Source organism: Aspergillus neoniger, assembly GCF_003184625.1.
Source record: "Aspergillus neoniger CBS 115656 unplaced genomic scaffold BO87scaffold_2, whole genome shotgun sequence".
NCBI classification, from domain to species: Eukaryota; Fungi; Ascomycota; class Eurotiomycetes; order Eurotiales; family Aspergillaceae; genus Aspergillus; species Aspergillus neoniger.
Window position 1 is genome coordinate 496,064 of NW_020291130.1, and position 25,053 is coordinate 521,116.

The following is a 25,053-nucleotide window of genomic DNA, read 5'->3' on the forward strand; positions in this document are numbered from 1 at the left end:
GCCACCGGCGTTTCTCCAGTTTCTCCTGAAGAGACTACTGCCACTGGTGTCTCCCCGGTTAGCCCCGAAGAGACCACCGGCGCGACCGGCGTCTCCCCCGTCACTCCTGAAGAGACCACTGCCACCGGCGTTTCTCCCGTTACACCCGGCGAGACCACTGGCGCGACTGGCGTCTCCCCCGTCACTCCCGAAGAAACCACCGGTGTCTCTCCCGTTACCCCCGGCGAGACCACTGGCGCAACGGGCGTCTCCCCAGCCTTCACTGGCGCCGCCTCCTCCAACATGCAGCCCGCGGCTGGCTTCCTGGCGGCCGTCATGGGTGTCATGGCTCTCCTCTAAATTGGCTCAGTCCGGTATGAGTGATCTAACGATCAAGCTACACTTGATCGCGATGTTCACCCAACTAAGATAACCCCATATTATCTCCGGTGTTACGGTACGGTACGGTCCCATTTAGAAAAATTTGGCTTTTATTACTGTTTTGTCTATTACTTTACTTTTCTTGATCTCGTTTCGTGATTTCCTCCTTTGGGCTCCTTGCTTGTCAAGTTCCTAACGCATACCTGTGCCAATGTGTATATCCTTACATTGTTTGGTCTGGAATGTTTCCAAGGGCTTTTGGTGAGGAGTCATGTATTTGGCTTTTGTGTCAGATAATGATGCTCTAATACATAATAATGCATAATTTGTACTTGTGGACAGAAGATCGAGATATATTTAGATAGACGTCGTCGTCCGTATTGCTCTGTGGGTCGTGTGGTTGATGTCGTATCGGTCCCGGCGGGTTACGTTGCCCGGAATAGTAACAGTATGTAGCATGAGTCGTCGGTTGTAGTCAATGACACTTAGATGGATGGTCATGTGTCGTGATTTTCTCACATCCCTAAGTACGTACCCTCCTTCGCTTCCGGGATTAAGCCAATCCACAAGCCAAAAGTATCTTGCAACATAGAACGGGGTTGAACGGTTGACGTTTTGTACTGCCGCAACATCATCAGTTTCATTATCCGTATCTACGTTCATCTCTCCTAATTCTGGAATATCTAGTATAACCATCTCAGGATTGAAACATCTATCTTGATTGTATGGTATGATATAATATGATCTATGGGAAGAGCCAAAGATGCACAGGATGTAAGATATAAGTAAAGGGAGAAAGAAACATGGAGATCGTGAGATATCATCGACGTAGCTTGGCTTTTTGGTCAAACAGACATTGCAAAAGGAAGACGATAACTAAATGTGATATGCAGGTTATATGATTAAGTGCCTACCGCTTTCCCTCCAACTCCTGCTCGACCTCAGCCTTGACGATCTCGCGCACCTGCTCCCAGCCAGCACCGGGGCCGACGGCAGTGACGCGGCTTTCGCGGTCCTCCAGGCCGATGAACTCCTGGGGCAGGACTTCAGTAAAGTCATAGCCGTCTTGGCCGCGGAGGGCCAGGTCGACGGCGCTGGCGAACTTGGCCGGGTGGGCCGTGGACAAGGAGATGTGGCTAACGCCAGAGTTACGCTCGATGGAGCGCAGGGATGCGGCGACACCAATGGCGGAGTGAGGGTCCAGGATGTAACCGCCCGTCTTGGAGCTCTTGGCACTGCCAGGGCCCAGGTTGGACGGGAAGCAGGACTGGTAGGTGGAGCGGATCTGAGCGATGGTCTCGTCGTTGCTGACGCGCTCGCTCTCGAACTCGGCCTGAGCGGCCTGGAAGAGGGCAGGGGGCACGCTGAAGCCACCCTCGGTCTTGAGCTGGTTGAGCCAGTTGCTGACGTTGTCGCAAGCCTGCTTGCGACGCTCGTCGGCCGTGCTGGCCTCGCTGGTCTGGTATGCCAGGAACCAGAGGAGACGCTCGAAGTTGCTGCTGACCAGGATGTCCATGGCAGGGCTGTGAGTCTCCTTGACGCCGGCACCCTTGCTGTCGCTCTTGCTGTAGGTACCGCCGGTGCGGAAGAAACGGTCCAGGATGTCGTTCTCGTTGGTGGCGATGACGAGCTTCTCGGCGGGGAGACCCATGCGCTTGGCGAACCAACCGGCCAGGATGTCGCCGAAGTTACCGGAGGGAACGACAAATCTCATCTTGTTGTTGTAGCCGGGGGTCTTGGTCAGGGCGAGGTAGGAGTAGAAGTAGTAGGTGATCTGAGCCAGGATACGGGCGAAGTTGATGCTGTTGATGGCGGCGAGGTTGTGGGTGGAATTCATGTCGGGATCGGCGAACAGGGCCTTGACGAAGTCCTGGCAGTCATCGAAGGTACCCTCGACGGTGAGGTTGTGAACGTTGGCATCAAGGATGGTGGTCATCTGAGCCTGCTGGATGGGCGAAACCTTGCCCTTGGGGAACAGGATGAAGACGGAGACATCCTTCTTGCCACGGAGGCCGTAAATGGCAGCAGACCCAGTGTCACCACTTGTCGCACCGACAACGGTAAGGTGGTGTCTGTCCTTGCCCTCCTTGCCCTGGTTCTTGCGCACCAGGAAGTATTCGAACAGGTTTCCGAGACTGATTGAAACCGAGGTCAGCACCAGATGTCCTCCTCACACATGCGCAGTTTCCAGTAAACCTACTTTTGCAGGGCGACGTCCTTGAAGGCAAAGGTCGGACCGTGGAAGAGTTCGAGGAGGTAAAGGTTGCGCTTGGCGTCAAGTTCAACGATGGGAGTGCGTTCGGGGTGGCGGAAGGTAGCATAGGAGCGCTTGATGATATCCTTCAGATCTTCACTGGGGATCTCGGACTCGGAGATGTAGAGGGACATGATACGGAAGGCCAATTCCTCGAAGCTGAGATCGCGCCATTCCGACTCCCAGCCGGCGGGGAGGGTAGGGATCTCCTCGGGGATGAAGAGACCACCATCGGAGGCGAGACCCTTCAGGACGACCTCCTCGAAGGAAAGCTATTGTTGGAGATAGTCAGTTAGCAATTGACTCCGCTGGGAGGAGAGGATTTATAGGCGACGAGATATGATCTGGGCGGGAGATGTCACTTACGCCGTAGGAGCCACCGCGGGTGCTCAGGAATCTTTGAGAGAGAGTAGGCGACATTGTGAATAGAAATTAATGAGGCAATAGTAAGTAAGGACCAAAGGAGAGAAGGAGAAAGAGTGATAAAGATGTCTGAGTCAAAGAGGCAATTCGGAAAGATCCCCGCGGCGAAGGCCGAGGGGAAAAATCCACTTTGGGTTTAGCGCCTCCGACTGCGGCGCCCCTCGCAACCACGTGCCCGCCACCTGCCTGTTTCGGTCAACGAAAATGGTATCATTTTAGTCTCTATCTCTATCTCTATCTATCTCTGTGCAACATCGCTGTCCTCTTCTCCAACTAAACTCCAACAACTCCATACTTCGTAAATCATCACCATCATCACATCACTGCTCATTTACCAGCACATAACGGTACCGCGCCTTACCCGCGTGCATGTCCACAATGGCCTGATTGGCGTCCTTCATCGGGATTTCTTCAATCCACGCCTTGACTCCCTTCTCGGCAACGAGCTGGAACATCTCACGGATCTCGTTGGGGCTGCCGATAAAGGAGCTGGTGGCCTTTAGACGACGCTGCAGCTTGCCGACAGGGGCCAGGAGAACACCGTCATCAGGAAGTCCGACCTGGACCAGGGCACCGCCCGTCGCGAGCAGGCCCAGGTACTCGGTCATGGGCATCTATATCCCCATTAGTACCCGAAGCCCCCAAATTTATGCGTATAATGGGGTAAACATACCTTGGTCGAAGAAACAGTGCAGACAATCAGATCCAGAGACCGGGCATATTTGGTAGCCCAGTCCGGCTCATCATCCGTAGCAACATATAGATCGGCACCCATAGCCAGCGCATCATTGGCCTTGCCAGTCTTGCGGGAGATAGCAACCACCTTATCAGCACCCATGGCCTTGGCCAAAAGCACACCGAAGTGGCCCAATCCACCAACACCAATGATACCCACGCGCTTGCCGGGACCACAGTTGTGGTGCTTCAGAGGACTGAACAGGGTGACACCACCACACAGCATAGGGGCGGCCTGTGCCGAAGGGATGCTGTCGGGGATCTTGATAACGAAGTGAGACGGGGTGCGGTTGTACAGAGCATATCCACCGTAAGACTTGCCGCCGTTCAGGTGCACATTGTTGTAGGTACCGACGATCTTCTTGGAGCAATACTGCTCATCGCCCATCGCACATTCGGGACAATCTCCCAGACGACCAAGGCAGGAATCGCTCTGCGCGCCGACACCCACGCGGTCACCAACCTTGATGCCACCGACAGCCTTGGATCCAACGCGCACGGCAGTGCCGACGATTTCGTGGCCCACGCAGCAGGGATACAGGGCAGGTCTCTGTTGCGGTTAGTATCCATGATTTGGAAACTGTATCTCAACCGATACATAATGGTAGATGCCTTACCCAGCCGCTGCGGAGAGTGTGCAAATCGGAACCGCAGATACCGCAGTGAGTGATCTTAATGTCAACATCGGTTTCCTCCCACGGCTTGGGCTCAAACTCCTGCCAGACCATCTTTCCGTCGGCGGAGTCCTTGTCGAGACCCATCCATCCTTCAAACTTGTAATCTTGAGCCATTGTGAATGATTGAGTGGACAGAGGTATGCTTAGGTTTGGAGTATGACAGGTGCAACTAAGTCAAGGAATAGGAGACAACCCCAATTCTTTATAAGCTATACGCCAGGAACCACTACAGAGGGGCAACTGCTATTCCATGGATCATTCATCGGTTGGATCGGCAGATGGCCCACTTTTGGCCAGAGACAGAATAGCCAAGAAGGGAGAAGAAGAGGCGGAAAGGGCACGGGTATTGCGGATATCCCATCGATGGCCTATTAGCCCACTGAGAAGAAGTACTTGTGGTCTAGATGGAGTCTTTCCGATGGACATCTGGCGGAGTCTTACCTCGATCCGTCGGCTTGTTTTGCAGCATTATTAATGCTCTTAATTCAACCTTACCTGTAGACTACAAAATTAATTTGCTATACAGAAACCAAATCTCAGTAATTGGGTTGGGTATTATTATTATTCTAGATTGAATTATTAATTGTAACTGAACGAATACTTTTTAATGCTAGTGTTTCTCCAATTTCTCCCAATCTTCAACCTTCTCCAAAGCCGGACAATGAGACTAATAAAGTGGACGGACAAAGCCCCCCCACTGAGAAAATGAAAAATAAAGAAAACCGAAGTCGGAAAACCTCCCTACAGCCTTATGGACAGGTTAATTGATTGATTTTATTATCTCCAAAGCTATCTCTTAAAAACTCATTATACCCAGTCATTTAAGTGGCAAGCGTGGTGTGATCTCTCTTAGTTCTATTCTTCACGGCCCGATAAACCGCAAGTCAAGAAAAGACGCGGAAACCTTGCAGGAATCGGATCTTATCGGGACTCACTCTAATCAATGTAATCTCGTTCCGAACAAGGGTCCGATTCGGTATCTTTTATCTTTAATCCAGATTGTACTGTAGATAGCGATAACTTTCCTACTTTACTGTGCTGTCTGTCTGTCTGTCTGCCTCGCTACATACATTATTTCCGGACTGGTATTCTTATTCCAGTCTTATTATTGATAAAAAATATCAGGACATATTCGCTACACTGAGATGAATTATCGTGAGGGTACACTTCGGTAATATTCTCGGAATTATGTCGGTGACACGGTACTACGTATAGTTGACCGCTACTAACTATCTATAACTATCGGTCATATTGGGGTGGTATGGCGTTATCTATACTACTACTTTTTAAGTAGCCTATGTGTTACATTCAGCGTCGCATGTTGTGGATGTACTATTACTTGGGTAAGGTATGCAGCTTCTGCTGAGTATATTTCTGTTTATCCATTCTACTAGTTCATATTGGGGGTTCACGTCAATTGAAAGACCCAAGCAATTAATTATACCATTGGCATCTTCAACATGCTGCATTTATACTACTCGGGATCTGTAAAAGGTTCAAGTAAAAAAGTAATAGATTGATAGATTAAAACATATCCCGAAAGAGAACTAAACTATTATTGGAAAACTTCCCTAAATCATCCCCTCCACCCCCATAACCGTATCAACATCCTTATCCCCCCTCCCACTAACACACAGCACAACATGACCACCGACCCCAATCTCTCTCGCCACATCCACCACCTTGGCAATCGCATGCGCCGTCTCTAACGCCGGCAAAATCCCCTCCAACCGACACAACAACCTCAACCCCTCCAGCGCCTCGTCATCCGTCGCCGAGATGAACCTCGCTCTGCCCACCTCCTTCCAATGCGCCAGTTCCGGTCCAACCCCAGGATAATCCAACCCCGCAGACACGGAATGCGTACCGGAGATCTGCCCGTGTTCGTTCTGAAGTACGTATGTCCGCACTCCATGGAACACGCCTACCGAACCAGACCCAGAGGATAAGGTAGCGCAATGATGCTCCGGGCCGGTGGTACCATCGCCGCCGGCTTCCACGCCGATTAACTGGACAGACGAGTCTTCAGAGAAAGGGTAGAACATGCCGACGGCGTTAGAGCCACCGCCTACACAGGCGACCACTGCATCAGGGAGACGATTGATTTGCTGCGCCAGCTGGGTTTTGGTTTCCTGTCCGATGATGGATTGGAAGGTGCGGACGATCGTGGGAAAGGGGTGTGGTCCGATGGCTGAGCCGATGATATAGTGGGTTGTGTTAAGGCGCGTGATCCACGCGCGAAAGGCTTCGTTGACGGCGTCGCGGAGTGTGCGGGACCCGGATTCTACGGGGATGACAGTGGCGCCGAGGAGGCGCATCCGGAAGACGTTGAGGGCCTGGCGGCGGACGTCTTCCGAGCCCATGTATACGGTGCATTTCATGCCGAATTTGGCGCATACGGTGGCGGTTGCTACGCCGTGTTGGCCGGCCCCTGTTTCGGCGATGATCTCGGTCTTGCCGAGTCGGCGGGCGAGGAGGATCTGACCCAGGGCATTGTTGATTTTGTGTGAGCCGGTGTGGTTGAGATCTTCGCGCTTTAGCCAGATGGTGGCGCCTCCGGCGTGGGAGGTGAGGCGTGGGGCTTGGTGTAGGGATGAGGGCCGTCCGATGTAAGGGTAGTAGGAACGGTATTCAGCCCAGAAGGTTGGGTCGTCGATGGCGGTGTTGAAGCCGGCTTCTAGTTCGTTGAGACATGTCGTTAGGGCTTCTGGTACGTATTGGCCGCCGAAGGTGCCGAAGCGGCCAGGCTTGGACGCCTCTGTTGACTGGTCTGAGACAGGGAGGTTTGATGATGACGAAGATGGGTGAGTGTTCTCCGGGACAGAGTGAGGTTCAGTTGGCTTGACTGTCCGACATGTAATCTGAGAGCAGTAGTCTTGGATGATAGCTGCACCCTGGCCTGCAGGGGCATTCGCCAGCTGGGTAATTATCTCACTACCAATGACGGCACCGTCTGCGACAGATGTGACACCGAGGAACTGTTCACGGGTGCTGACGCCGAAGCCAACAGCCACCGGTACTCCGCCAGAAAGATGCTTCACGCGCTTCATCAGCTCCGGGAGATCGTGGCTCAGAGTGCCAGTGACACCAGTGACACCCATTCTGGACACAAGATATATAAAGGAATCGGCAATTCCGCAGAGAGTTTTCATCCGGTCCTCTGTGGTCGACGGTGCTATCAATGGGACGTAGGAAAGACTGCCCAAAGGATACGTGTCAGTGGATGGTCAAGCAATGCCATGTTGCCTCAACAATTGGTATTAGAGAGGTAACTAACCCAGCATCTCTACACTGGTTCCGGAATCGAACAGCTTCCTCGGGCGGTAGATCGACAATGATGAAGCCATCCACCCCCGCTGTCCTGCTCGCAGCGAGGAGCTCGGATTCCCCATAACGCATAATCGGGTTATAGTAACCCATGAAGAGAACGGGAACGTGCAGACCTTTTTGACGGGCATCCTTAACCATTTGCAACATAGAGGATATGGTGACACCGTTATCGAGCGTCTTAAGGTTTGACATTTGAATGGTAGGGCCGTCGGCAATAGGATCCGTGAAAGGGAGACCGAGTTCAATGACATCTACCACATCATTAGCACACCAGCGGACGTTGTCACTTATACAAGCTAGGAAGTATTGCATACCTGCTCCTCCAGCCTGCATTGCAAGCATAATGTCTGGAGTCTCTGCTGCCGTAGGGAAGCCAGCCGTGACATAGGTCACAAGGGCTGGCCGGCCCTCCTGCGCACACCGGGCGAAAGTTTTCTTTAGTTGATCCATTGCACGGTAATAGAAGGAGTTCAATGGATTCCAGTCTGAGAGAAGCGATGAGAGCCATGAGAATGGCTTGACTATTTATAGTGGTTCACAGACTGCCGGAAGTCCGGGCAGGATGAGCAGCCGTGACTCACCCGGACAAGGGAGGGTTTCGGTTCCGACCAACTAGCATTGCTGGCCCCCCGCTAGAATGGTTAAATGCAAAGTCAGCAAGTCCCCTGAAGTTGGGAAAAGTTTCCTGAATGCGTTGACCGGGAAAGAAGTGTGCAATTAAGTAAGGGATACGTAGAATTGATCAATGCTCGTCAAGTCCAATGATGAGATGGATATACAGGTGGGCGGAAACACCCAGAATGACAAACAGGAGAAAAGCAGATAGACAAGAGTAGTATCAAGATAGACCCCAAGCTAGAGTAACGAAAAATAGATCTATATTCGGCATGCATCAACAGAATTATGTGTGCTTTTGGCTCAACCTTCCCGCACCTGCGATTCAGCTATACGAAATCGTGCGCCAACATACAGACATGGCTCATTGCGCTCAGAATAACGACAAAATATCCTCGTTTGTCTTCTTTGGTTGGCTTCCCTCAGGTTGTGGTGAAGCCATGCCACCTCCAGACAGGTCCAGCCCCTCAAAGCCATTCATCAAGTCTGCACCAGCACCGCCACTGGGAGCACCGCTCCCGCTGGCCGGGGTGGCGGCGGCGCCATCGCCAAACACTCCGAGCAGGTCGTCCAGGTTGTTGCTTCCAGAAGGTGCCCCTGCGGCCGGAGATTCCACCCGCACGGGCGTTCCAGCAAGGCCTTCGAGACCTGACATCCCAGCGCCCGGTTCTTTCTGAGCAGATGCCGGCGCGGTGCCATCGAAGTCGATATCCAACAAGTTCTCGACGTTGCTCTGGGCTTGCGGAGGCGGAGCACTGCCAGTAACAGCTGCTGCTGCCGCCGCTGCCGCCAACGGATTCTCCCGAGCGTTTTGGATTTGTTCCCTAGGATTTTCATTAGCCTGGATTCCAAGTAACCAGCTTTGCAAAGCGAGAGTAAAACATACTCGATGGCAGCTCTTTGTACGGCATCTGCACCGAATCTGCCTTGTCCAACAAATTGCTCCGGAGGCTTGTGGTAGACAGATGCGAGGGTGGAGAGCTCGCCCAGTAGCTGATCGAGGAGATTCGGGGGAAGAGAGTGGATTGTAGTGACGATCGGCGGTTTGTCAGACAGTACGATGTTCTTCGTAGCATTGGGGTCGCTCGTGTTGGACAGCAAACGCCAATACACGTAAGCCCTATCGCGGACATCGGGGTTGTCATTCTCAGCCGTGGCCGCCTGCAGCACTTTCTGGACGAGCCCCTGAGCCTTCTCGGGCCGCTTGAGGAAGAGCTTGACGACAGCGGTCAAGATCTGCAGCTGGGTCTGCACAAAGGATCAGCAATTGGTCGAGAGGCTTGGCGAGAAAAATGAACGAACCTGAGAGAACTCCTCATTGAAGCCTTCCACGAAACCAGCAAGAATGTCACCCGCGTTGCTGATTTTCTCCGCATACTGACCAACGATCCAGATGAGCGCAGCGCGCGCATTAGGTTCATCCAGTTCATCGATGCACTTGCAGAGAGTGGGAATAATTCCTTCGTAGCCGGGATATTTGCGGAAGATGTCCTTGATGACCACGATGGCCTCTTGCACCACATAATTGACCTTGGTATTAATGAGGTCCAGCAGGGTGTTGACACACTTTTCGCTAGCGCTTTCGATCTTAATGGCGACTTGACCGATAGCTTTGACGGCGCGGCGCACAAAGTCCATATCTACCTCCAGCGCGTACTCCTTCAGCTCTGCCAGGAGCTGGTCGACGTTGCGGTCGTTCGCTATGCGGACCATGATCTCCAGCTTCTGGAACTTGACGTAAGGTGGATCGTTGTACTTGCAGAAGAAGACCCGCAGTTCCTTGTTCAGGATGTCAGGCTGCTTCTGCAACAACAAATCAATGTTCCGTAAAGCCACATATTGGACTTCGGGCGCCGATGACACCAGCGTTACTGAACATCATACATCAGCAAAAAAGTGGGTCAGCAGAATATATGGTTATCTTACCAAGCGGGGGAGCCATCTTTTTCAGGTAGTTCTTCGCCAGCTCATAGTTGACGTTCCTCATATGGAGGAAGACCACCTTAACGGCCGCCAGGACAACACTGGGGTTGGCATGTTGGAACTGGGGAGCAACCCTTTCGCAAATGTGTTCAGATTCAGTCACTTCATTGGTTCTGTACTCGGCCAGAGTAGTCAAAATCGTGACTCGACCCCATTCCGTGCACTCGTTCAAGGCCATAAGAAGTTTGCGCAGAGTGTTGGAGGTCACCTTGAGGGCTTGCGTCTCAGGGGCAGCATGGTAGATTTCGGACAGTGCGGTGACGGAGTTGGCGACAACCATGGGGTTAGGATCACCAATCATCTCTTGCAGCATCTCCAGGAAGCCGTTTTCCAGGCACATAGCGGGGTTCAGGTCGAAGAGCTTCGCTACACAGATCGCGGCGGTCTTCCGGACATATGGCGACTCATCGCGAAGCGTCTTGCGGAGGGGCTCCTCCATATAATCCACCATCTTGTCCACGCGGATACATCCCATTGTCCGGATTGCGAGAGCCCTGATGAGAGGGTTCGGGTCTTCGGAGTCTTGTACGAAGGTGTTGACGGCGAGAATGCAGAGGTCCGGGTGAGATTTGGCGTAGTTCCTGGTACGTAGCCAGTGTTTAGTAGAGATCACTTGGAAAATCAAAGAGCGAACACGCACATGAGATAGAGGTATACTAGTTTCTTCTGCTCGAGATCGCTGGTCGCAATGTTCTTGAGGACATCCGGAAACAGAGCAGAAACGTCCTTGCCCAACGTCATGGCCATGATGGTCTTCTGAATGGACTCCTTCCTATGCGCGCATCAGAGAATGTATCACGGGCTATCGGCAGTTCTGCATAGGCAGATTCATGTCGACGTACCGTTCATATGCATACTGAGATCTGTCGAGAGGTCAGCAAGATGTCGGTCACCGATCGGGCACGGGGCACACCATACACAAGACCAGCTCGCAATTCGAAGGTCTCTCCTTTTCTGGGGACCGCAAAGGCCCCCCTGATCTTACTCATAGCCATGCTGAGCGAAACCGGGCTTCAGCGACGACGGGGTCGCGCCTCCGCAAAACCAAATGGAATCGGAAGTGGGAATGCAGGAGACTGCGGGGAATTAATGCGAGGCGGCGAGAGCTTCAGAGAACCGGACACGGCAGCAATCCGGCAGAGGATGGTTGGACGAGTAAAAGGAAACAAGACAAGGTTAAAGGAAGAGAAGACAGAAAGTATAGAAAAAGACCCTAAAAGAGGGAAGAGGGGTGTTGATGGGGGGGAGCAAGAGGGCCGGGCAGGAAGTGGAAGGAGGACAGATACAATCAGGGAGTCGAGCGAGCGAGTGTCTGGACCCAACACTAACTTAACCTGAGCCGCTCTCTTTCTTCCCCGGTTTGGCTTCCCCGTCACCACCACCACCACCGCCGCCGCCGCCTTCCGTCTTTCTTTCTTTCCTTCTCCTGTTGAACAGCATTACTTGCTACCAGAGCTATGGTATGTAACTTAAAATTATCCCCTCAAAAGCTACTACTCACCTCTCCACTCTAGGCAAATCTACCCAATCTCCGACGCCTGTTTGTCGAGGCTAGAACAGAGGCGGAAGAGAACGAGTACTCCAGAACAGCGGTAAGCTCTCGCAAGGTGTCGCTATACAATGATTCCAATTATTGACTGACATACTATATAGTTCTACAACCTCGTCCTCTTCATCTCTTCCGTCGCCGTCTTTAGCTTGGTGGCTCAACGTATGGGCGGAACAAAGACAGGGAAATAAGGCGTGATGTGCCAACATGGACTATTCAATTATCTCGAGTGTCATTACGACCCACAGCCTGCGCCAGGCAGATACTGCGACAGCTAAATCATGCAGCAACCCGCACATTGATCGTCCCACCATCTCAGTCCGTTTCCTCGCCCTCGCTCTCTAAAAAGGCCAGACTCTTCCGCCCGCGATTCAGCCGCCGCTTCGGTCGACTATCATCACTGTTCTCGCTGCCGCTTTCTTTACCCCATCGCTTGGCTCCTTCTTGGACCATCTCCAGATCAGCTTTGAGTTCACGCTCCTCGCGGATACGGTTAGCCTTTTCAACCGAGTAGCGCCCCTCCATGCCTGCGTCTTTCAGCATGCCCTTGAGGTGATTGATCTTCGCTTTGGGGGTATCGTAGGGAGCCAGCTCCCGTGCCCACATCTTGCGGATCCCGCACTTCAACAGCCAGCCTTGCAACCGCTTGATTTCCGCTTGGTTCGGGTCTATATCCGCATCCTTTCCCTTTGCCGTTGTCTGTTTCCTGCCCTTGCGTGGGGGTGCCTCGGCACTTTTCTGTTGCTTGCGGTTCGGCTTCGGTTTAGGCTCCTCGTCTAGGACAACTGAAAGTTCGCTCTCAGAGTCGTCTTTTGGCGTCTCTTCAGCTTTCTCTGGTTTTGCCCCTTCTTCCTCATCGGAATCTTGAACATAGTCTTCGGAAGTCTTGGGCGATGGCTGCTTCTTCGGTGTTGCCTTGGTCTGCTTTTTCGGGACCTTTTCTACCTTGTCTTCATCCTCGTCTGGTGATCCATTGGCTGCATCTCCGTCATCGGATTCCGAAGTGCTTTTCTTCTGGCGTTTGCGCGAAGTTGATGGCTTCTCTGGTCTCGCTCGTTTGGCAGGCTTTGCGTCTTCCGAAGCAGATGAAGCGGCATCTTCCTCGTCATCCGGCACGGGTTCCTGGGTAGCTTTCTCTTCCTCCTCCTGTATACATGAGCAAGTCAGTAGACGATCTTCATAAACATCATACACTCTTAGCCATGCACCCAATGACAGCCAGGAAACCCGCAAACTCACCACCTGATCCTTGATAATCTGCTCACTCCTTGTCTTCCAATCCCCCTGAGTCTTGTAAAAGCCTTCCTCCAGCTGTAGTGCTTTCTCCGCAGCTAGCCGCACCCGCTTCACCGTCAATTCTTCCATCTTGCCCGACTTGTACACCTTCGTAACCGCATCACGCAGTGCCTGCTCCAAGACATCATCGGCAGGTCGACCAGACGCAGATTCAGCTTCCGACTCGGGCTCGGAACTTGAAAGGGCGTATCGTGGCGCCATTGCGCTTGTATAACTGTATGGAGGTAGATGGCACTGCGTTGCGATAACCTCAACTGTCGCGCGGTGCCTAGCAGGAGGGGACACGGCGCTAGTTAATTAGCTAGTTCGATAAGTTACCGATCGCGTTCTTGCAGCACTGTTGATAATCTCGTCAGGTACAGAAGCTTATTTCACTAGCAGTCGATGTCCAAGCTAGGACGCGTACTGACGCGAAAAGAACAAGTTAACTAGTTGATCAATCATAGTGTACGGATTCACGAAGCTTGGACGTCCCCATCATTCCATTGCTCCAAGCAAGGCACAGGCGGAGCGGCGGAGATAACTCGGCTGACAAAGCAGGCACATGGCAATTCTAGAAGCCGGAGGGATTCGACGGAGACATTCTTTTGTTGCATTACCAATCAATCACTATCAATTCCCCAGAAGTTGTCTCTTAAGCTCTGTCGCGGATATTGCTCCTTCGTGTCTCTGCCCTACTCGGATACTAGACCCTACAGTGTACATACTACTCTTCCGAATTGACTACTTCTGCTCTGCGCTGCGTCCTACTTCTTCTCCGCATCGCATCCGAATACCTTCATCCACCTCCCACCAGCATCAATCACCACCTACATAGCCCACAATGGCAGACACAACACCACCATCAGACACACAAAAACACCTCTTCATCCACCAACAGCAACCACCCGCTGCACCATCCTCCTCCACCCAACAACAAGCCCCAGCACCAGCGACAACAAAAGATGACTCCGTCCCCGCAGGCATGACCAAACTCCCCAACGGAGTCATCCTCGACAAAGACGGAAAGCCGTACGCCCTCCCCCATCCTCTCCCCACATACCCCCTAACTAACAAAACCTCCCATGAATAGATGCCGCCTCTGCACCTCCGCCGCCTCCTGGCGCGCCCTGACCAAACAAGCCAAATCGACCCCCACCACCGCAACCACCACTACAACCAGCAGCACCATCCCGAAAACCCTCACCACCACCCCCGGCTACACAGACTGTCCACCGGACTCGGAAGCCCTCGGCCGCTCCACCTGGACGTTCCTGCACTCATTGACGGCGTCGTACCCGGCGCAAGCGTCCAGCGAACAACAGTCCGAGATGCGCCAGTTCCTCGGGATATTCTCGAAGTTGTATCCGTGCTGGGTGTGCGCGGACGACTTCCGGACGTGGATGGCGGAGCCGAGTGGGGAGAATCAGCCTAGGTTGGGTGGACGGAAGGAGTTCGGGGATTGGATGTGTAGGGCGCATAATGAGGTGAACCGCAAATTGGGGAAGAGTGAGTTTGATTGTAGGTTTTGGGAGGAGAGGTGGAGGAAGGGGTGGGGGGATGGGAGGTGTGAGTGATTCTTCATCTCCATACTCTGTATTTGATGTGTGGGGGATGGGGAGGGGGGTGTGTATGAATAGATTATAGATATAGACTACTGCTGCTGCTGCTGCTGCTATCATTGCATAGGGTGGTAGGATGGGATGAGTGGGGAGTTTACATTGTGTACTATAATAACTATTGGGTGACGGATATCTCTACTCTGCATCTGATCATGATATGATATGATATGATAATACTATCTCACCTCTTTATCTGTACAAGAACAGTCTCGCAAAAAGAATAGAAGAAAAAGAAATGAAAAGAAGAAAAGTATATCAAAACAATAACAATAACAATAAATAGTTGAATGAATATACTAACGTCGCTGGAATTATGAATTTCACACATCGGGACAATCCAAAGCAGGAGAGCTTCCTCCAGCCATGGGCGCCAACATTTCCTCTCCAACCAGAATCCATCCTCCTTTTCCCCCCACCAGAGAAAGCCCATTTCTATCATGTTTGCACATTGAGACGGGGAATTACAAGCGTGAAGAAATAAAAAGGAAAGCCGTCACATCTCGTCATCATCCTTAGTACTGACCGGGGACGAACAAACGCAGCCCGCTGGCCGGCGCGCCGATCTCCGTCACCAGCGAGATCCGGCACACGGTGCCCTTGTACTGCTCGTGGTACTTGGCGCCCGTGAACGGGTCCGACACGCTCGGTGAGCCGCCGTAGATCGGGGTGAACGAGGCAGCGCAAATATCGAATTCGGCAAATTGGTCGAACTCAATGTCGATCTTGTCTTGCGGGCTGCGCTCGCATTGCGCCTTGATCTTCTTGGCCTATCTCATGGGTTAGCATTTCGAATCATCAAGGGAGAAGGCATGTATTGCTTACCTGTTCCAGGAGCTTGGGTGAGCCACCGTTAGCCAGCATGCGGTTGGCAAAGCTGAGGGCCGAAGAGTAGTTCTTGTTGGCAAAGGCCAGCTTCATGGCAGCCATGAGCGCCAATTGCCGGTGGGCAACCTCCAGCTTGGGGATCGTGAAGTAAGCAGAAAGCTCGAGGCTTCGCTTGAGGTTGTCAGGAGTATCGGTGGGGATGGAACGGCGCTCCAGTTCAATAGTCATGGCCAGGATGTATTCCCGAGCGGTCTCAATGATCTTCTTCGCCTGCTCAACCTCCGCTTCGGATGAGACAGTGTTGACCAAGACGGAGTTCAGGATGTTGCGGAAGATCCGCACACCATCTTCCAACTTGTTGGCCCGCATGGCGGCGTAACCCTCCTGCAGATCCACGTTGGCGATTGTCTCCAGGTCCTTGGGGATGATAGGCAGGACCTTGCGGCTATCCGTCTCATCGACAGTGCGGCGGACATAGTTGACCAACGGGGGCAGGCCAGTGGTCGCCGGGAGGAAAGTCTTGGAGGCCTTGTACACTTCCAAGAACCGGGGCTTGAGAGGGGCAAAGTTGACTGCTCCCACTTGACGGTTAAGCAGTTGCATAGCAGTCTCGAAGGAGCCAGCAGCGACATGGTCGGCTGCCAGAGGGGAGTTGCGCGCCCACAGGTCGGCCTCGGTGCTGCCTGCACCGGCCTCTGCGCTGTCCACGTTCACAAAGTCAACGTCCTCCTCGACATTGATCTCGTCTCCCATGTCCCAGCCAGCAACATCCTCTTCCTCATCCTCGAGGGTGTCGCGTGCAGTGATAGCCTCGTCCTCCTCCTCGGGCTCAAACTCGATCGCCGCAGCCTCCTCGTCGCCGGCGCCAACCTCTCCAAGAAGGGCCTTCTCGAAAGAGGAATGACCAGCAGCCTTGACAGGCCAGTTGGACTTGAAGGTGGGAACAATCGGGTGGGGGACCCGCGCAGGCTCTTCGATGGAGGGAAGGGTGATCTGGTCCTCGGTAAGCCCGCAAGCCTCGAGGATTGACTCGGCCTCTTCCGTCAATCCATGAGACTTGGCGGTGAGGTATGCGAGGGGATCTTTGACTGATTAGCGAAACCCGTTATAACTGCTCGTAATGGACTTACATTGGTCAACTTCCTTGAACATCTGAATCCGATCTTCAACGTCGCCACGGTAGATGGCATTCTGGAAGCGGGAGGTGAAATCGCCACGGTGTTCGGCAATCTTGGCCATTCTTGACAGCTTCTCCTGGTCACCAGTGGAGAGGTACAGGAAAGACAGCTTATCAAAGTTCCTTTGCTTCTGGTAGGCCATCTCAACCGTCTGGTGGTTACCATGAGCCAAAGCCTCGGCTCCGAGTCTGCTCCACAACTTGGGACGGTCGAGTTCCCTAGCCATCTCAATAGCCACCTCCAGGTTGCCGCACTCCAGCGCGAGCTCGAAGCGGGTCTGGGGGTCTTGTACGAACTGCAGCGCGATCTCAGGGTAACCCTTCTTCTGCAGATAGGAGATGATACTCTGACCAACCAAGCTGGAAGTCTTGATGATCTGAAGCATTTCGTCGTAGTTCCTCTTGACAAGGGCAAGCTTGAAACGGTACTCGGTAGGGTCAATCTCCAGAACGCGGGGCTTGGCATTACGATCCAGACAGTAGACATTGCGACCCTTGACCTTGACGAGGTAGACCGTCTGGTCCAGAGTGCGAATGATACCGTTGTCACTGTGAAGTTGTCAGTATGTAAAGCATTCACCACTTGTAAGGAGACATACCCGTTCAGAAGGGAGTATTTAACGTGGTTCAAGGTGGAGTAGAGAAGGACGCCAGCGTCATCCCAGGCTGCGCTCTTGATCCGGATCGTTTCGTGCAAGCTGCTCACCTGCTCAAGGGACTTGGTCACAATCGTGACGTTGTGCTTGCTGAGCAGAGCAGCGTAAAGGCCGTCGTTGGACCAGACAACATACTTGACACCGCTCACAGCCAGCTCCGCCAGTTGCTTCTTCTGCTGGATGTCGAAGAGGACAACATTGGTGGGCGTGATGAAGAGCAGGCATCCAGTACCGCCAAAGTAGATGTCAGTGGTGCCGGCCGGGGGCTTGATCGATTTCGTGGTCGAGTTGCTCAGATCCTTGATGTCCACCTGTTGGTTGCCTTGGCTGAAGACGGCGAAGCGGTTGCGGGCAACAAAGACAGCAGAAGAGCCCTGACCACGCTTGACATCTGTAGGCTCAACGGCACCAGTGGCATCGCGCGGAAGGTGAATCAGTTCGTACACGCCACTGTCGGTAGGAGAGGTAACCAGGATGGCACGTTCAGCGGGGTTGTACGAGAGGGTGCGAGGCGGCACCCAAGGGGATCCGAGCTTGCGCAACGACAGCATAGGAGGGGTCTCGACGTTCTTGGCAAAGTCATACGACTTGACGTGCTTCTCCTTCGTGATGTAGAAGAGCTGGTTCTGGTAGACAGCCGAGGCAGGGCGCTCACGCTCCAACTTGAACACCATGACACCGGTGTCGTGACCAGCAGCGAACAAGTTGATCTCCGGGTGAGCAGCAATAACCCAGAAGCGGTCTAAATCGCGCTTGAATGACTGGACGGATGTTCGCTTGTTCAGATCCCAGCACCGAATAGTCTTGTCTTCACCTACGGAAAGGATCAGGTCCTGGTGTGGGTGGAACAGACAAGCTGAGGCATTCTGGAAATGTCCACGGCAAGTGTCAACCTCCCATGCCTTTGTGTCTATACATCCGTGTCAGCCTGAGATCCATATCTCCATAACAAGTATCTTGACGTACCACTCATCCTCCACAGCTTGATGAGACGATCGTCACCCGCCGAGACAATCAGGGGCAGGGTTGGGTGGAAAGACACCCAGTTGACACCCCGGTCGTGACCCTCCAGAACGAACTTCACCACCGCATCAGTGTTTCCGAACATATCTGCCTGGGCGGGGTTGGCGCGGGCCATCTGGTCTTCGAAGGACATGGAGGTCGGGGCCGAGTGCTTCTTCCGCAAACCCGAAATATCCCAAATGCGAACCGACTGGTCCAAAGAGGCGGAGGCGATGAGGTCTTCGGTAGGATGGAACTGCGCGCACATTACATAGTGGTTGTGGCCGGTCATGGTGCAGACTGTGAAGCCATTGTCAGCACCGCTCGGGACAGGTGGCCAGATTCCGACTTACTCAAGGAGCGGTTCTGCCAGTTCCAGATTCTGATAGTCTGATCGTCCGAACACGAAAGGATCCATGGCAGCTCATGGTGGAAGAATACCGTCCGCACGTAGTCCAGATGGCCATTCAGTGTGAACATGCAACGACGGGTCTGGTAGTTCCAGACCTTGATCTTGTAATCGTCACCTCCGGAGACGAAGAGGGGCTGTGTCGGGTGGAAGTCAATGCCACGAACGGGGCCATCGTGTTCTTCGAAGCGGTCAATGAGGGTTCCCATGCGGTAATCCCATAATTGGATGGTGGATGAATGAAGGGATACTAGGATCCATGGCCTGTTCGAGGGTCAGTCGAACTCGTTTGCGACGCGTTGAACAGGACAATTGTCCACTGACCGCTTGGGATGGAAGGCAATTCCCTTTGCGCGGGAGGATTTGGATTCAAACTATCAAGTAGGATGAAGATTAGTTCCTGTTCCTGAAAGCAGCAGCAGCTCCGCGGCGATAGGGGGGAGCTGGGCAATGGGGAGGGGATAGCGGACCTTGGTGAGCATGTTTGGGGAGGACTGCATGATGAAGGAGGGTTGGCCGGAGCCGCACCATAGAGAAGCAAGCTCCGCACTCAGGTATTAAAAGAGGTCAGAAAGGCGACCACCGCATCCACAACAACGGCGGGAGATAATGGGCAAAGGGGGGACGACGGGGGGAGTTCGGAGTGTCTGGACTCAGTCACTCTGGGCAGCTGGTGGTTCCGTCTTGGATGGCGGTAAACGTGGACTTATTGTGTCGCAGCCAATAAGCGAGTCCCGCGGGCCAATGATGGGCCCGGCGGTGAGCAGCTGCCAGGCACTTCTTTTAGGCTCTCTCTTACATTCTGGGGCAAACATTACAGTGAACTAATTTACTTGGGGGAACTTAGTCAAGCTGCAGTTCTGCCTCCTTCACTCCGGTTCGAGTGGAGTTCGGCGGAGGTTATTCGAGTGTGATCTCACTCTCCCCTTCTCGATGCTTCTTCGGGATCTCCCCCGTCGGGTCCATCTCTCCTCTGGGCCCCTCAGAATAGTACCATCCGACATGATTCCTCTTATCTGGGCCATTTCTGTCTGTTACAACAAGCGGTTGAAGCCGTGGTTGTGAGGTTTCATTTGTCTCATATGTTCATACATCTAAATCAATGGAAAAGCGTCATCGGGTGACTTTGTTCGCTATTGAATTACCATCGTTTCCGTTTCGCAACGCATGCGCGGATTGCGTCACGCTCTACAGAGCAGCAGCTAACCTTCAGAAGGGCAATTTCGTCCATACAAGATTCGCTCTTTTGGACTTTGGCTGACTCAGGATGACGGAAATTCTTGAAAGTGAAAGTCCCCCTACGTTTCAACCACACGATGGGTCAGGAGCTTTTACATCTCAACCATGCAACTCGCAAGGCGATCTGGGAATCTCGTTTGGAGCAGATACAGTTCCTTTGGAAGGTAACTCACCAACCATTCACAAACATGAGGCGAATGCGGATGTAGTCCTACCGTATTCTATTGAGGAGCCAGACGATGAGCCTACTGAGGCTGCAGGACTGACCACAGACAAACCGGCGATACGTTTACTTGTTGGGGACAACTCAGAGATCTGGCAGGGCGAGCTGGTGGACTCGATGGAGGGGCTCCAGTGCGACTCAGACCAAAGCGCTAGCCGGACGAGGGGGAAGAAAAGAAAGCCTTCCGCGACAGCAACCGGTTCATCTCGACCATTCCGACAGTCATCTTCCGACTCTATACCCAATGCTCAGCGTGACGAGTCCAATGATGGTCCCAAGAGGAGGCGCCGAAAAGGCAGATGCGCGAGGGACCATTTGTCCCCGGGGATGATCTGGCAGCACGATAGCAGCGAAACCACCTCGTCGGGGAGCTACAGTTCAAGGTCTCCGTCGACAGATGACAGTGCAACCCAGCCTTCCAGTCACACTGATGCCGATGCAATGGACCTAGATGAATGAGCGATATTATTGCGGGAGATTGACACTGTCGCTCATCCTTTCGACGCAATTCTCCGAATCTATATGCGACACGTGACGTAGTTGACGCGGCGTTAGCCAGAACGGGCTGGACCCTGTATGACGTCACGGGGTTCTCATCGCCATTTCCGGCGAATCTCAACGACTTCCATTGGCGACCACCAGTCGATCGTTCATGCCCCTCGCCCATTCATCTCTACTCGCGGTTCCTGTGTGCATACATTCCCAATTGGCCTATTGATCATTCTCAAACTTGACCCAAATAGTTACAATGGCCGCCACTAGAACGTCCACCCGTCAAGCGGCTCAGAAGGCGAAGGAAGCCATTGCTGCTGCTCCGGATGTCAAGAGCCGAGGTCCTGCTGGCGCAAAGCGCAAGGAAATCTCTGACAAGGGCCCTGCACCGAAAAAAGGAAAGAAGGAGGATGACAAGGTAAAGCCCGAGGAAAATCAGCAGCCGACGACCGAGGAAGAAGTGAAGACCACAGAAGGTATAGTGTACCGTTAATCTATGGAGATTCGGGCTGACGAGATCAGAACGTGCGGAAGAGCCGGAAAAGCCAGAGTCGAAGTCTGAAGAAGCACCTGAGAAACCTGCCGAAGAAGAACCGCAGAAGAGCGATGAAGAGCCCGCAGCAGCACCAGCTGAGCCCGCCGACAAAGCTGAGGATCAACCAAAGCCAGATGAAATCCCCGAGGAGAGGCCAGAAAATGATGTAGAGAAGCCAGAGGAAAAGAGTGACGAGAAGCGCGAGGCAGAGCCAGAGACAAAGCAAGAGGAGAAACCCGCTCCTGCTGCTGACGGCGCCGAAGCCGGAGTCAAGACGTCCCAGGAGCGGGAGGAGAAGGTCGCATCAAACGTACTCGAAAAGGGAATCATCTATTTCTTCTACCGACCGCGCGTAAATGTGACGGACCCGCAAAGCGTTAGCGATGTTGCCCGGAGCTTCCTGGTGCTGCGACCAACGCCCATTGGTGCCACATTGAATCAACAGCAGGGCTCTGTGGAACCTGGCGCAAAGTGCCGGCTATTGATGCTGCCCAAGAAGAAGTTTCCCACCTCTGGTAAAGAACGTGATATGGGGTTCGTCGAAAAGGCCGGACAGAGTATGAAGTCACTCCAAGAGACCTTCATTGCTGGCGATACGTACGAAACGTCTACCCGTGGCGAACGAACCGTTCCCGAGGCCAGACCGTTTGCCGAGGGCGTCTACGCTATCACATCTACGACTCGGGCGTCTCACTTGGCTTATGTCTTGACCATTCCGGAGACCATCGGATCCATCCAGGAGGACTTTGGTTTGCATTCTCGAGGCAGTTGGGTCATCCAGTCGAAGAACCCCAAATACCCTGGCCCATCCTATGCTCAGATCCAAAAGGACCCCGAGTATCCCGAAAGGTACACTATAGCTGCCCCAGATCATTCCAGGGATATTTGCTGATAATACTAGTGTACGCGAAAAATTCGGCGACTACCGCTGGGTCCCGTTGCAGCCAGAATTCATCGACTACCCCAACGCACAATTCCTGATGATTGGCGAGGCTACCGACGACCTTGGCAAGGCCGCGACAGCCGAAGAGGGCGACAAGCAGGCCAACGAAGCACAGCCCGGCGAGGAACTAGAGAAGTTGGAACAGGAGAATGAAGAGCGGATTGAAGCTCTACGTGGTAAGTTGCCAAGCCTATATGTTGTGATCGGATGACTAACTTCTATTTAGGCGATGACACCATCTATGAAGATCTAGGATTGGATGCGAAGAACTATCCCAAAGTGCCGACGACCTGGACTGGTGAATGAAAGCTCAAAAAGTAGTGACGAATCTCAAAACAAGTATTGAAATGAAACGAAATGACATGACTCGAATTTATTCTGTTGCAGAGCCTGTAGAGAACTGCCACTGGACTAGACCCTCGGCTCTGGCTAATTCATCCTATAAAGCGAAATTGCATGCAGCGAAGCACCCACGCGCCTGCAGCACTAGTATCCCTTTAGTTCCTCTAAATCTGGTCTTTTGAGGTAGTAGTTGGGATTAGTTAACAAGGGAGCTGCACTTCTATTACTTAGCAGGGTTCATGGATTTCGCGTCGGTTCAGGTATGCGAAATGGGTCGGGGTATGGTCTTGATAGTAATCAGGTGTTGGTGTTTAGAGTGAGGTTTTAGATTCAAGAATTTAGGTTCCGCAATAGTTGGGTGATGGTTGGTATAATAGTGGCTATTGGGTTATTTGTAGTTGTGTCAATATAATTTTGCGGGTACGAGTTGGGTGATAACCGACGCGGCCCCTCAGCATCTGGAGTACAACCATTAAACTGCAGCGACAACTCGAGTTTACTCAGTAGTTAAGATTTAGCATAGGACACTGCCAAGTGGATATTTAAATTGAACCATAAGAGGCGGATACTAATAAATACTAATAAATGAATCCGTGGGGTGTCCGACACCAGATATATTTATCCAGCTGCCATAAATTGACCACCACTCAAGAGAAGAGAGTACTTCAGAAGCAACATTAGCATCGCGGAACCCAGTCCGGTACATAGAATATGTTTACCTTGTTTGTCCCCATCGCATTCATAATGCAGTAATCACAACTGTGACACTCGTTAAACCGGACGCCAACTCCCTCCTCAGCTCGTTACTGGCACACATTCAGTTAATGAGATGAAATATTGATCGCACGTAGAATATCATCCAGCGACCAGCCTGGTCCACCCGGGACAATCTCCGCCCAGACTTCTTCCGGCACGGCGTCTTCGGCATCCAGCAGGCTCCAGTTGGGACTGGGCTCCGGCTTGATCCATTTGAAATCTTCCACCTGACTCCAGTGGTCTTCGTCATCTGGGCGATCGTGATCGAGTGTCTAGAGTTATCATCGTTAGTAGAAGAATGGACATGATTATAGAGGCAACCTACGTAAACACGGGGTTTCCGACCGAATCGGACATTGCTGCAGTCCTCGATAATCGGGTTGCTGGAACAGCTGAGGTAGACGTCCACATTAGAGCAGTTGTGCATCCGGAACTGCCGACAGTCAACCACGAGAATGCTATTCTCCACTCCCGTGATATGGGCCGGGCCGTTGATCTGGCCACAGACGAGCAGACTCTCCTTAACGCTCTTGATGGTCAGACTGGTATACGGCTTTCCGTTGGCGGTGGGAATGGACATGTCGACTACGCAGTGGCGAAGATGGGTGATGGACGCGGGCACAGTTGCGGTCGAGCCAGAGGACGGCAGCATGATGTGCAGGTTATGGTGATTGTTTACAGACACTGAGGACACGGCCGTTGCGGCAAACCCATCCCCTACGTCGGACTTGGGTTTATCCTCATCTTCGTCCACTGTAAATGCAGGAATAGAGGTCGGAGCAAGCTCCGGTCTTTGTAGATGGAGGCGGTTGTCGGGTTCATTCAGCGGCGTTGACGGATACATGGGGGTTTGTGTCGCGGACGAGCTGACCGAAGATGTGTCAGGGGAGGGGAACCCAGGAATACTGCGTCGACCTTGAGCGGCGAGATGCGCTGCATCGGACAGAGAGATGGCGGATGCATTCTTCTTGGTCTTGAAGCTGAACTTTGGTCGTGGCTCGACGGCAGCTCGAGTTTCGACGAGTTTGTCCTGCAGAGCTTTGATGGCCTGGAAAAGTCAGCACGGCAAGCGCTACTCAGGCACGAAGGATGTATACCTCAGCATATATCCGCTGATCATAAGTTGGGATGTAGCTGGCTGCGTCCTTGACCTCGTTGGACAAGCGCGCAATGCCCGCCAGACAGTGATCGGTTGCGTCTGTCCGTTCACCTCCCACTAACGACGTATCGGCCAGCCGATCCATCTGTTCCTGGAGCGCTACAGGAAGAACAGGCGTCAGATTCCTCTCTTCTGAGAAGAGGAAGAGCATAGGTAATCAGCTGGATCAGCTCAATCATACCAGTGATCTCATGCTGAAAATAGCGGAAGAACCGTTCCTTCAAGGGGATTTCGGACTTGAGAATGGTTTGGTTCTCGGACTGAGAGGGCCGACGGGCCGGGTCAAACTCAGGCATCGACATAATGGCGATGATTTAGATGAAGGTAGAAAGTATAAGAGGATAGGGAAAGGACGAGAAGACCGCAAGTCGACGACGTTCTGGGGATGGACGAACGGGGCGGATGGGATGTATTGATGACGTCGACCCGAGCTCGCTTCACTTTTTTGCAGCCGGGACAGCAGAAGTTGGAG

At 52.8% G+C, this 25,053-nt stretch overlaps 11 protein-coding genes across 11 annotated transcripts; 3 read left to right on the forward strand and 8 right to left on the reverse strand.

Annotated features, from left to right (window-relative positions):
* Window positions 1–3: 3 nt before the first annotated feature.
* BO87DRAFT_297873 (uncharacterized protein) lies at window positions 4–339 on the forward strand (the record flags this gene model as incomplete). Its single annotated transcript, XM_025619034.1, has 1 exon — window positions 4–339. A coding segment is annotated over one exon (336 nt), but the record flags the coding sequence as incomplete, so codon positions are not given.
* Window positions 340–1,067: 728 nt separating this feature from the next.
* On the reverse strand, window positions 1,068–3,146 carry BO87DRAFT_372335 (threonine synthase THR4). The gene is made up of 3 exons (XM_025622256.1): window positions 2,981–3,146; window positions 2,561–2,886; window positions 1,068–2,495 (listed from the first exon to the last, which is right to left on the reverse strand). The coding sequence occupies exons 1-3, from the start codon at window positions 3,032–3,034 to the stop codon at window positions 1,271–1,273; spliced, it is 1,605 nt and encodes a 534-aa protein (XP_025484599.1). The 5' UTR covers window positions 3,035–3,146; the 3' UTR covers window positions 1,068–1,270.
* A 123-nt stretch (window positions 3,147–3,269) lies between these two features.
* Window positions 3,270–4,529, reverse strand: BO87DRAFT_372336 (NAD(P)-binding protein). The gene is made up of 2 exons (XM_025622257.1): window positions 3,711–4,529; window positions 3,270–3,651 (listed from the first exon to the last, which is right to left on the reverse strand). The coding sequence occupies exons 1-2, from the start codon at window positions 4,158–4,160 to the stop codon at window positions 3,358–3,360; spliced, it is 744 nt and encodes a 247-aa protein (XP_025484600.1). The 5' UTR covers window positions 4,161–4,529; the 3' UTR covers window positions 3,270–3,357.
* Window positions 4,530–5,976: 1,447 nt separating this feature from the next.
* Window positions 5,977–7,866, reverse strand: BO87DRAFT_372337 (tryptophan synthase; the record flags this gene model as incomplete). The annotated part of the gene is made up of 1 exon (XM_025622258.1): window positions 5,977–7,866. A coding segment is annotated over exon 1 (1,525 nt), but the record flags the coding sequence as incomplete, so codon positions are not given.
* BO87DRAFT_77526 (uncharacterized protein) lies at window positions 7,514–8,285 on the reverse strand. The gene has a single exon (XM_025629551.1). The coding sequence runs from the start codon at window positions 8,227–8,229 to the stop codon at window positions 7,666–7,668; it is 564 nt and encodes a 187-aa protein (XP_025484602.1). The 5' UTR covers window positions 8,230–8,285; the 3' UTR covers window positions 7,514–7,665.
* An 88-nt stretch (window positions 8,286–8,373) lies between these two features.
* On the reverse strand, window positions 8,374–11,633 carry BO87DRAFT_372338 (putative AP-1 adaptor complex subunit beta). The gene is made up of 7 exons (XM_025622259.1): window positions 11,296–11,633; window positions 11,220–11,240; window positions 11,018–11,149; window positions 10,321–10,958; window positions 9,697–10,265; window positions 9,281–9,642; window positions 8,374–9,218 (listed from the first exon to the last, which is right to left on the reverse strand). The coding sequence occupies exons 1-7, from the start codon at window positions 11,370–11,372 to the stop codon at window positions 8,768–8,770; spliced, it is 2,250 nt and encodes a 749-aa protein (XP_025484603.1). The 5' UTR covers window positions 11,373–11,633; the 3' UTR covers window positions 8,374–8,767.
* Window positions 11,634–12,094: 461 nt separating this feature from the next.
* BO87DRAFT_372339 (putative transcriptional regulator) lies at window positions 12,095–13,673 on the reverse strand. Its single transcript, XM_025622260.1, has 2 exons — window positions 13,166–13,673; window positions 12,095–13,072 (listed from the first exon to the last, which is right to left on the reverse strand). Exons 1-2 carry the CDS (start codon window positions 13,421–13,423, stop codon window positions 12,242–12,244), a joined length of 1,089 nt encoding a protein of 362 aa, XP_025484604.1. The 5' UTR covers window positions 13,424–13,673; the 3' UTR covers window positions 12,095–12,241.
* Window positions 13,674–13,832: 159 nt separating this feature from the next.
* BO87DRAFT_372341 (flavin-linked sulfhydryl oxidase) lies at window positions 13,833–14,747 on the forward strand (the record flags this gene model as incomplete). The annotated part of the gene is made up of 2 exons (XM_025622261.1): window positions 13,833–14,233; window positions 14,295–14,747. Coding segments are annotated over exons 1-2 (641 nt in total), but the record flags the coding sequence as incomplete, so codon positions are not given.
* Window positions 14,748–15,319: 572 nt separating this feature from the next.
* BO87DRAFT_77617 (coatomer subunit alpha) lies at window positions 15,320–19,569 on the reverse strand. The gene is made up of 8 exons (XM_025629552.1): window positions 19,363–19,569; window positions 19,217–19,266; window positions 18,837–19,156; window positions 18,448–18,783; window positions 17,425–18,391; window positions 16,779–17,374; window positions 15,646–16,730; window positions 15,320–15,590 (listed from the first exon to the last, which is right to left on the reverse strand). Exons 1-8 carry the CDS (start codon window positions 19,390–19,392, stop codon window positions 15,336–15,338), a joined length of 3,639 nt encoding a protein of 1,212 aa, XP_025484606.1. The 5' UTR covers window positions 19,393–19,569; the 3' UTR covers window positions 15,320–15,335.
* A 590-nt stretch (window positions 19,570–20,159) lies between these two features.
* On the forward strand, window positions 20,160–22,689 carry BO87DRAFT_348948 (uncharacterized protein; the record flags this gene model as incomplete). The annotated part of the gene is made up of 6 exons (XM_025620997.1): window positions 20,160–20,730; window positions 20,895–20,928; window positions 21,117–21,322; window positions 21,369–22,230; window positions 22,283–22,500; window positions 22,551–22,689. The coding sequence occupies 6 exons, from the start codon at window positions 20,160–20,162 to the stop codon at window positions 22,628–22,630; spliced, it is 1,971 nt and encodes a 656-aa protein (XP_025484607.1). The 3' UTR covers window positions 22,631–22,689.
* Window positions 22,690–23,487: 798 nt separating this feature from the next.
* On the reverse strand, window positions 23,488–24,883 carry BO87DRAFT_382203 (putative tubulin-specific chaperone c; the record flags this gene model as incomplete). Its single annotated transcript, XM_025624594.1, has 4 exons — window positions 23,488–23,694; window positions 23,748–24,470; window positions 24,520–24,713; window positions 24,763–24,883. 4 exons carry the CDS (start codon window positions 24,881–24,883, stop codon window positions 23,488–23,490), a joined length of 1,245 nt encoding a protein of 414 aa, XP_025484608.1.
* Between the last annotated feature and the right edge of the window lie 170 nt (window positions 24,884–25,053).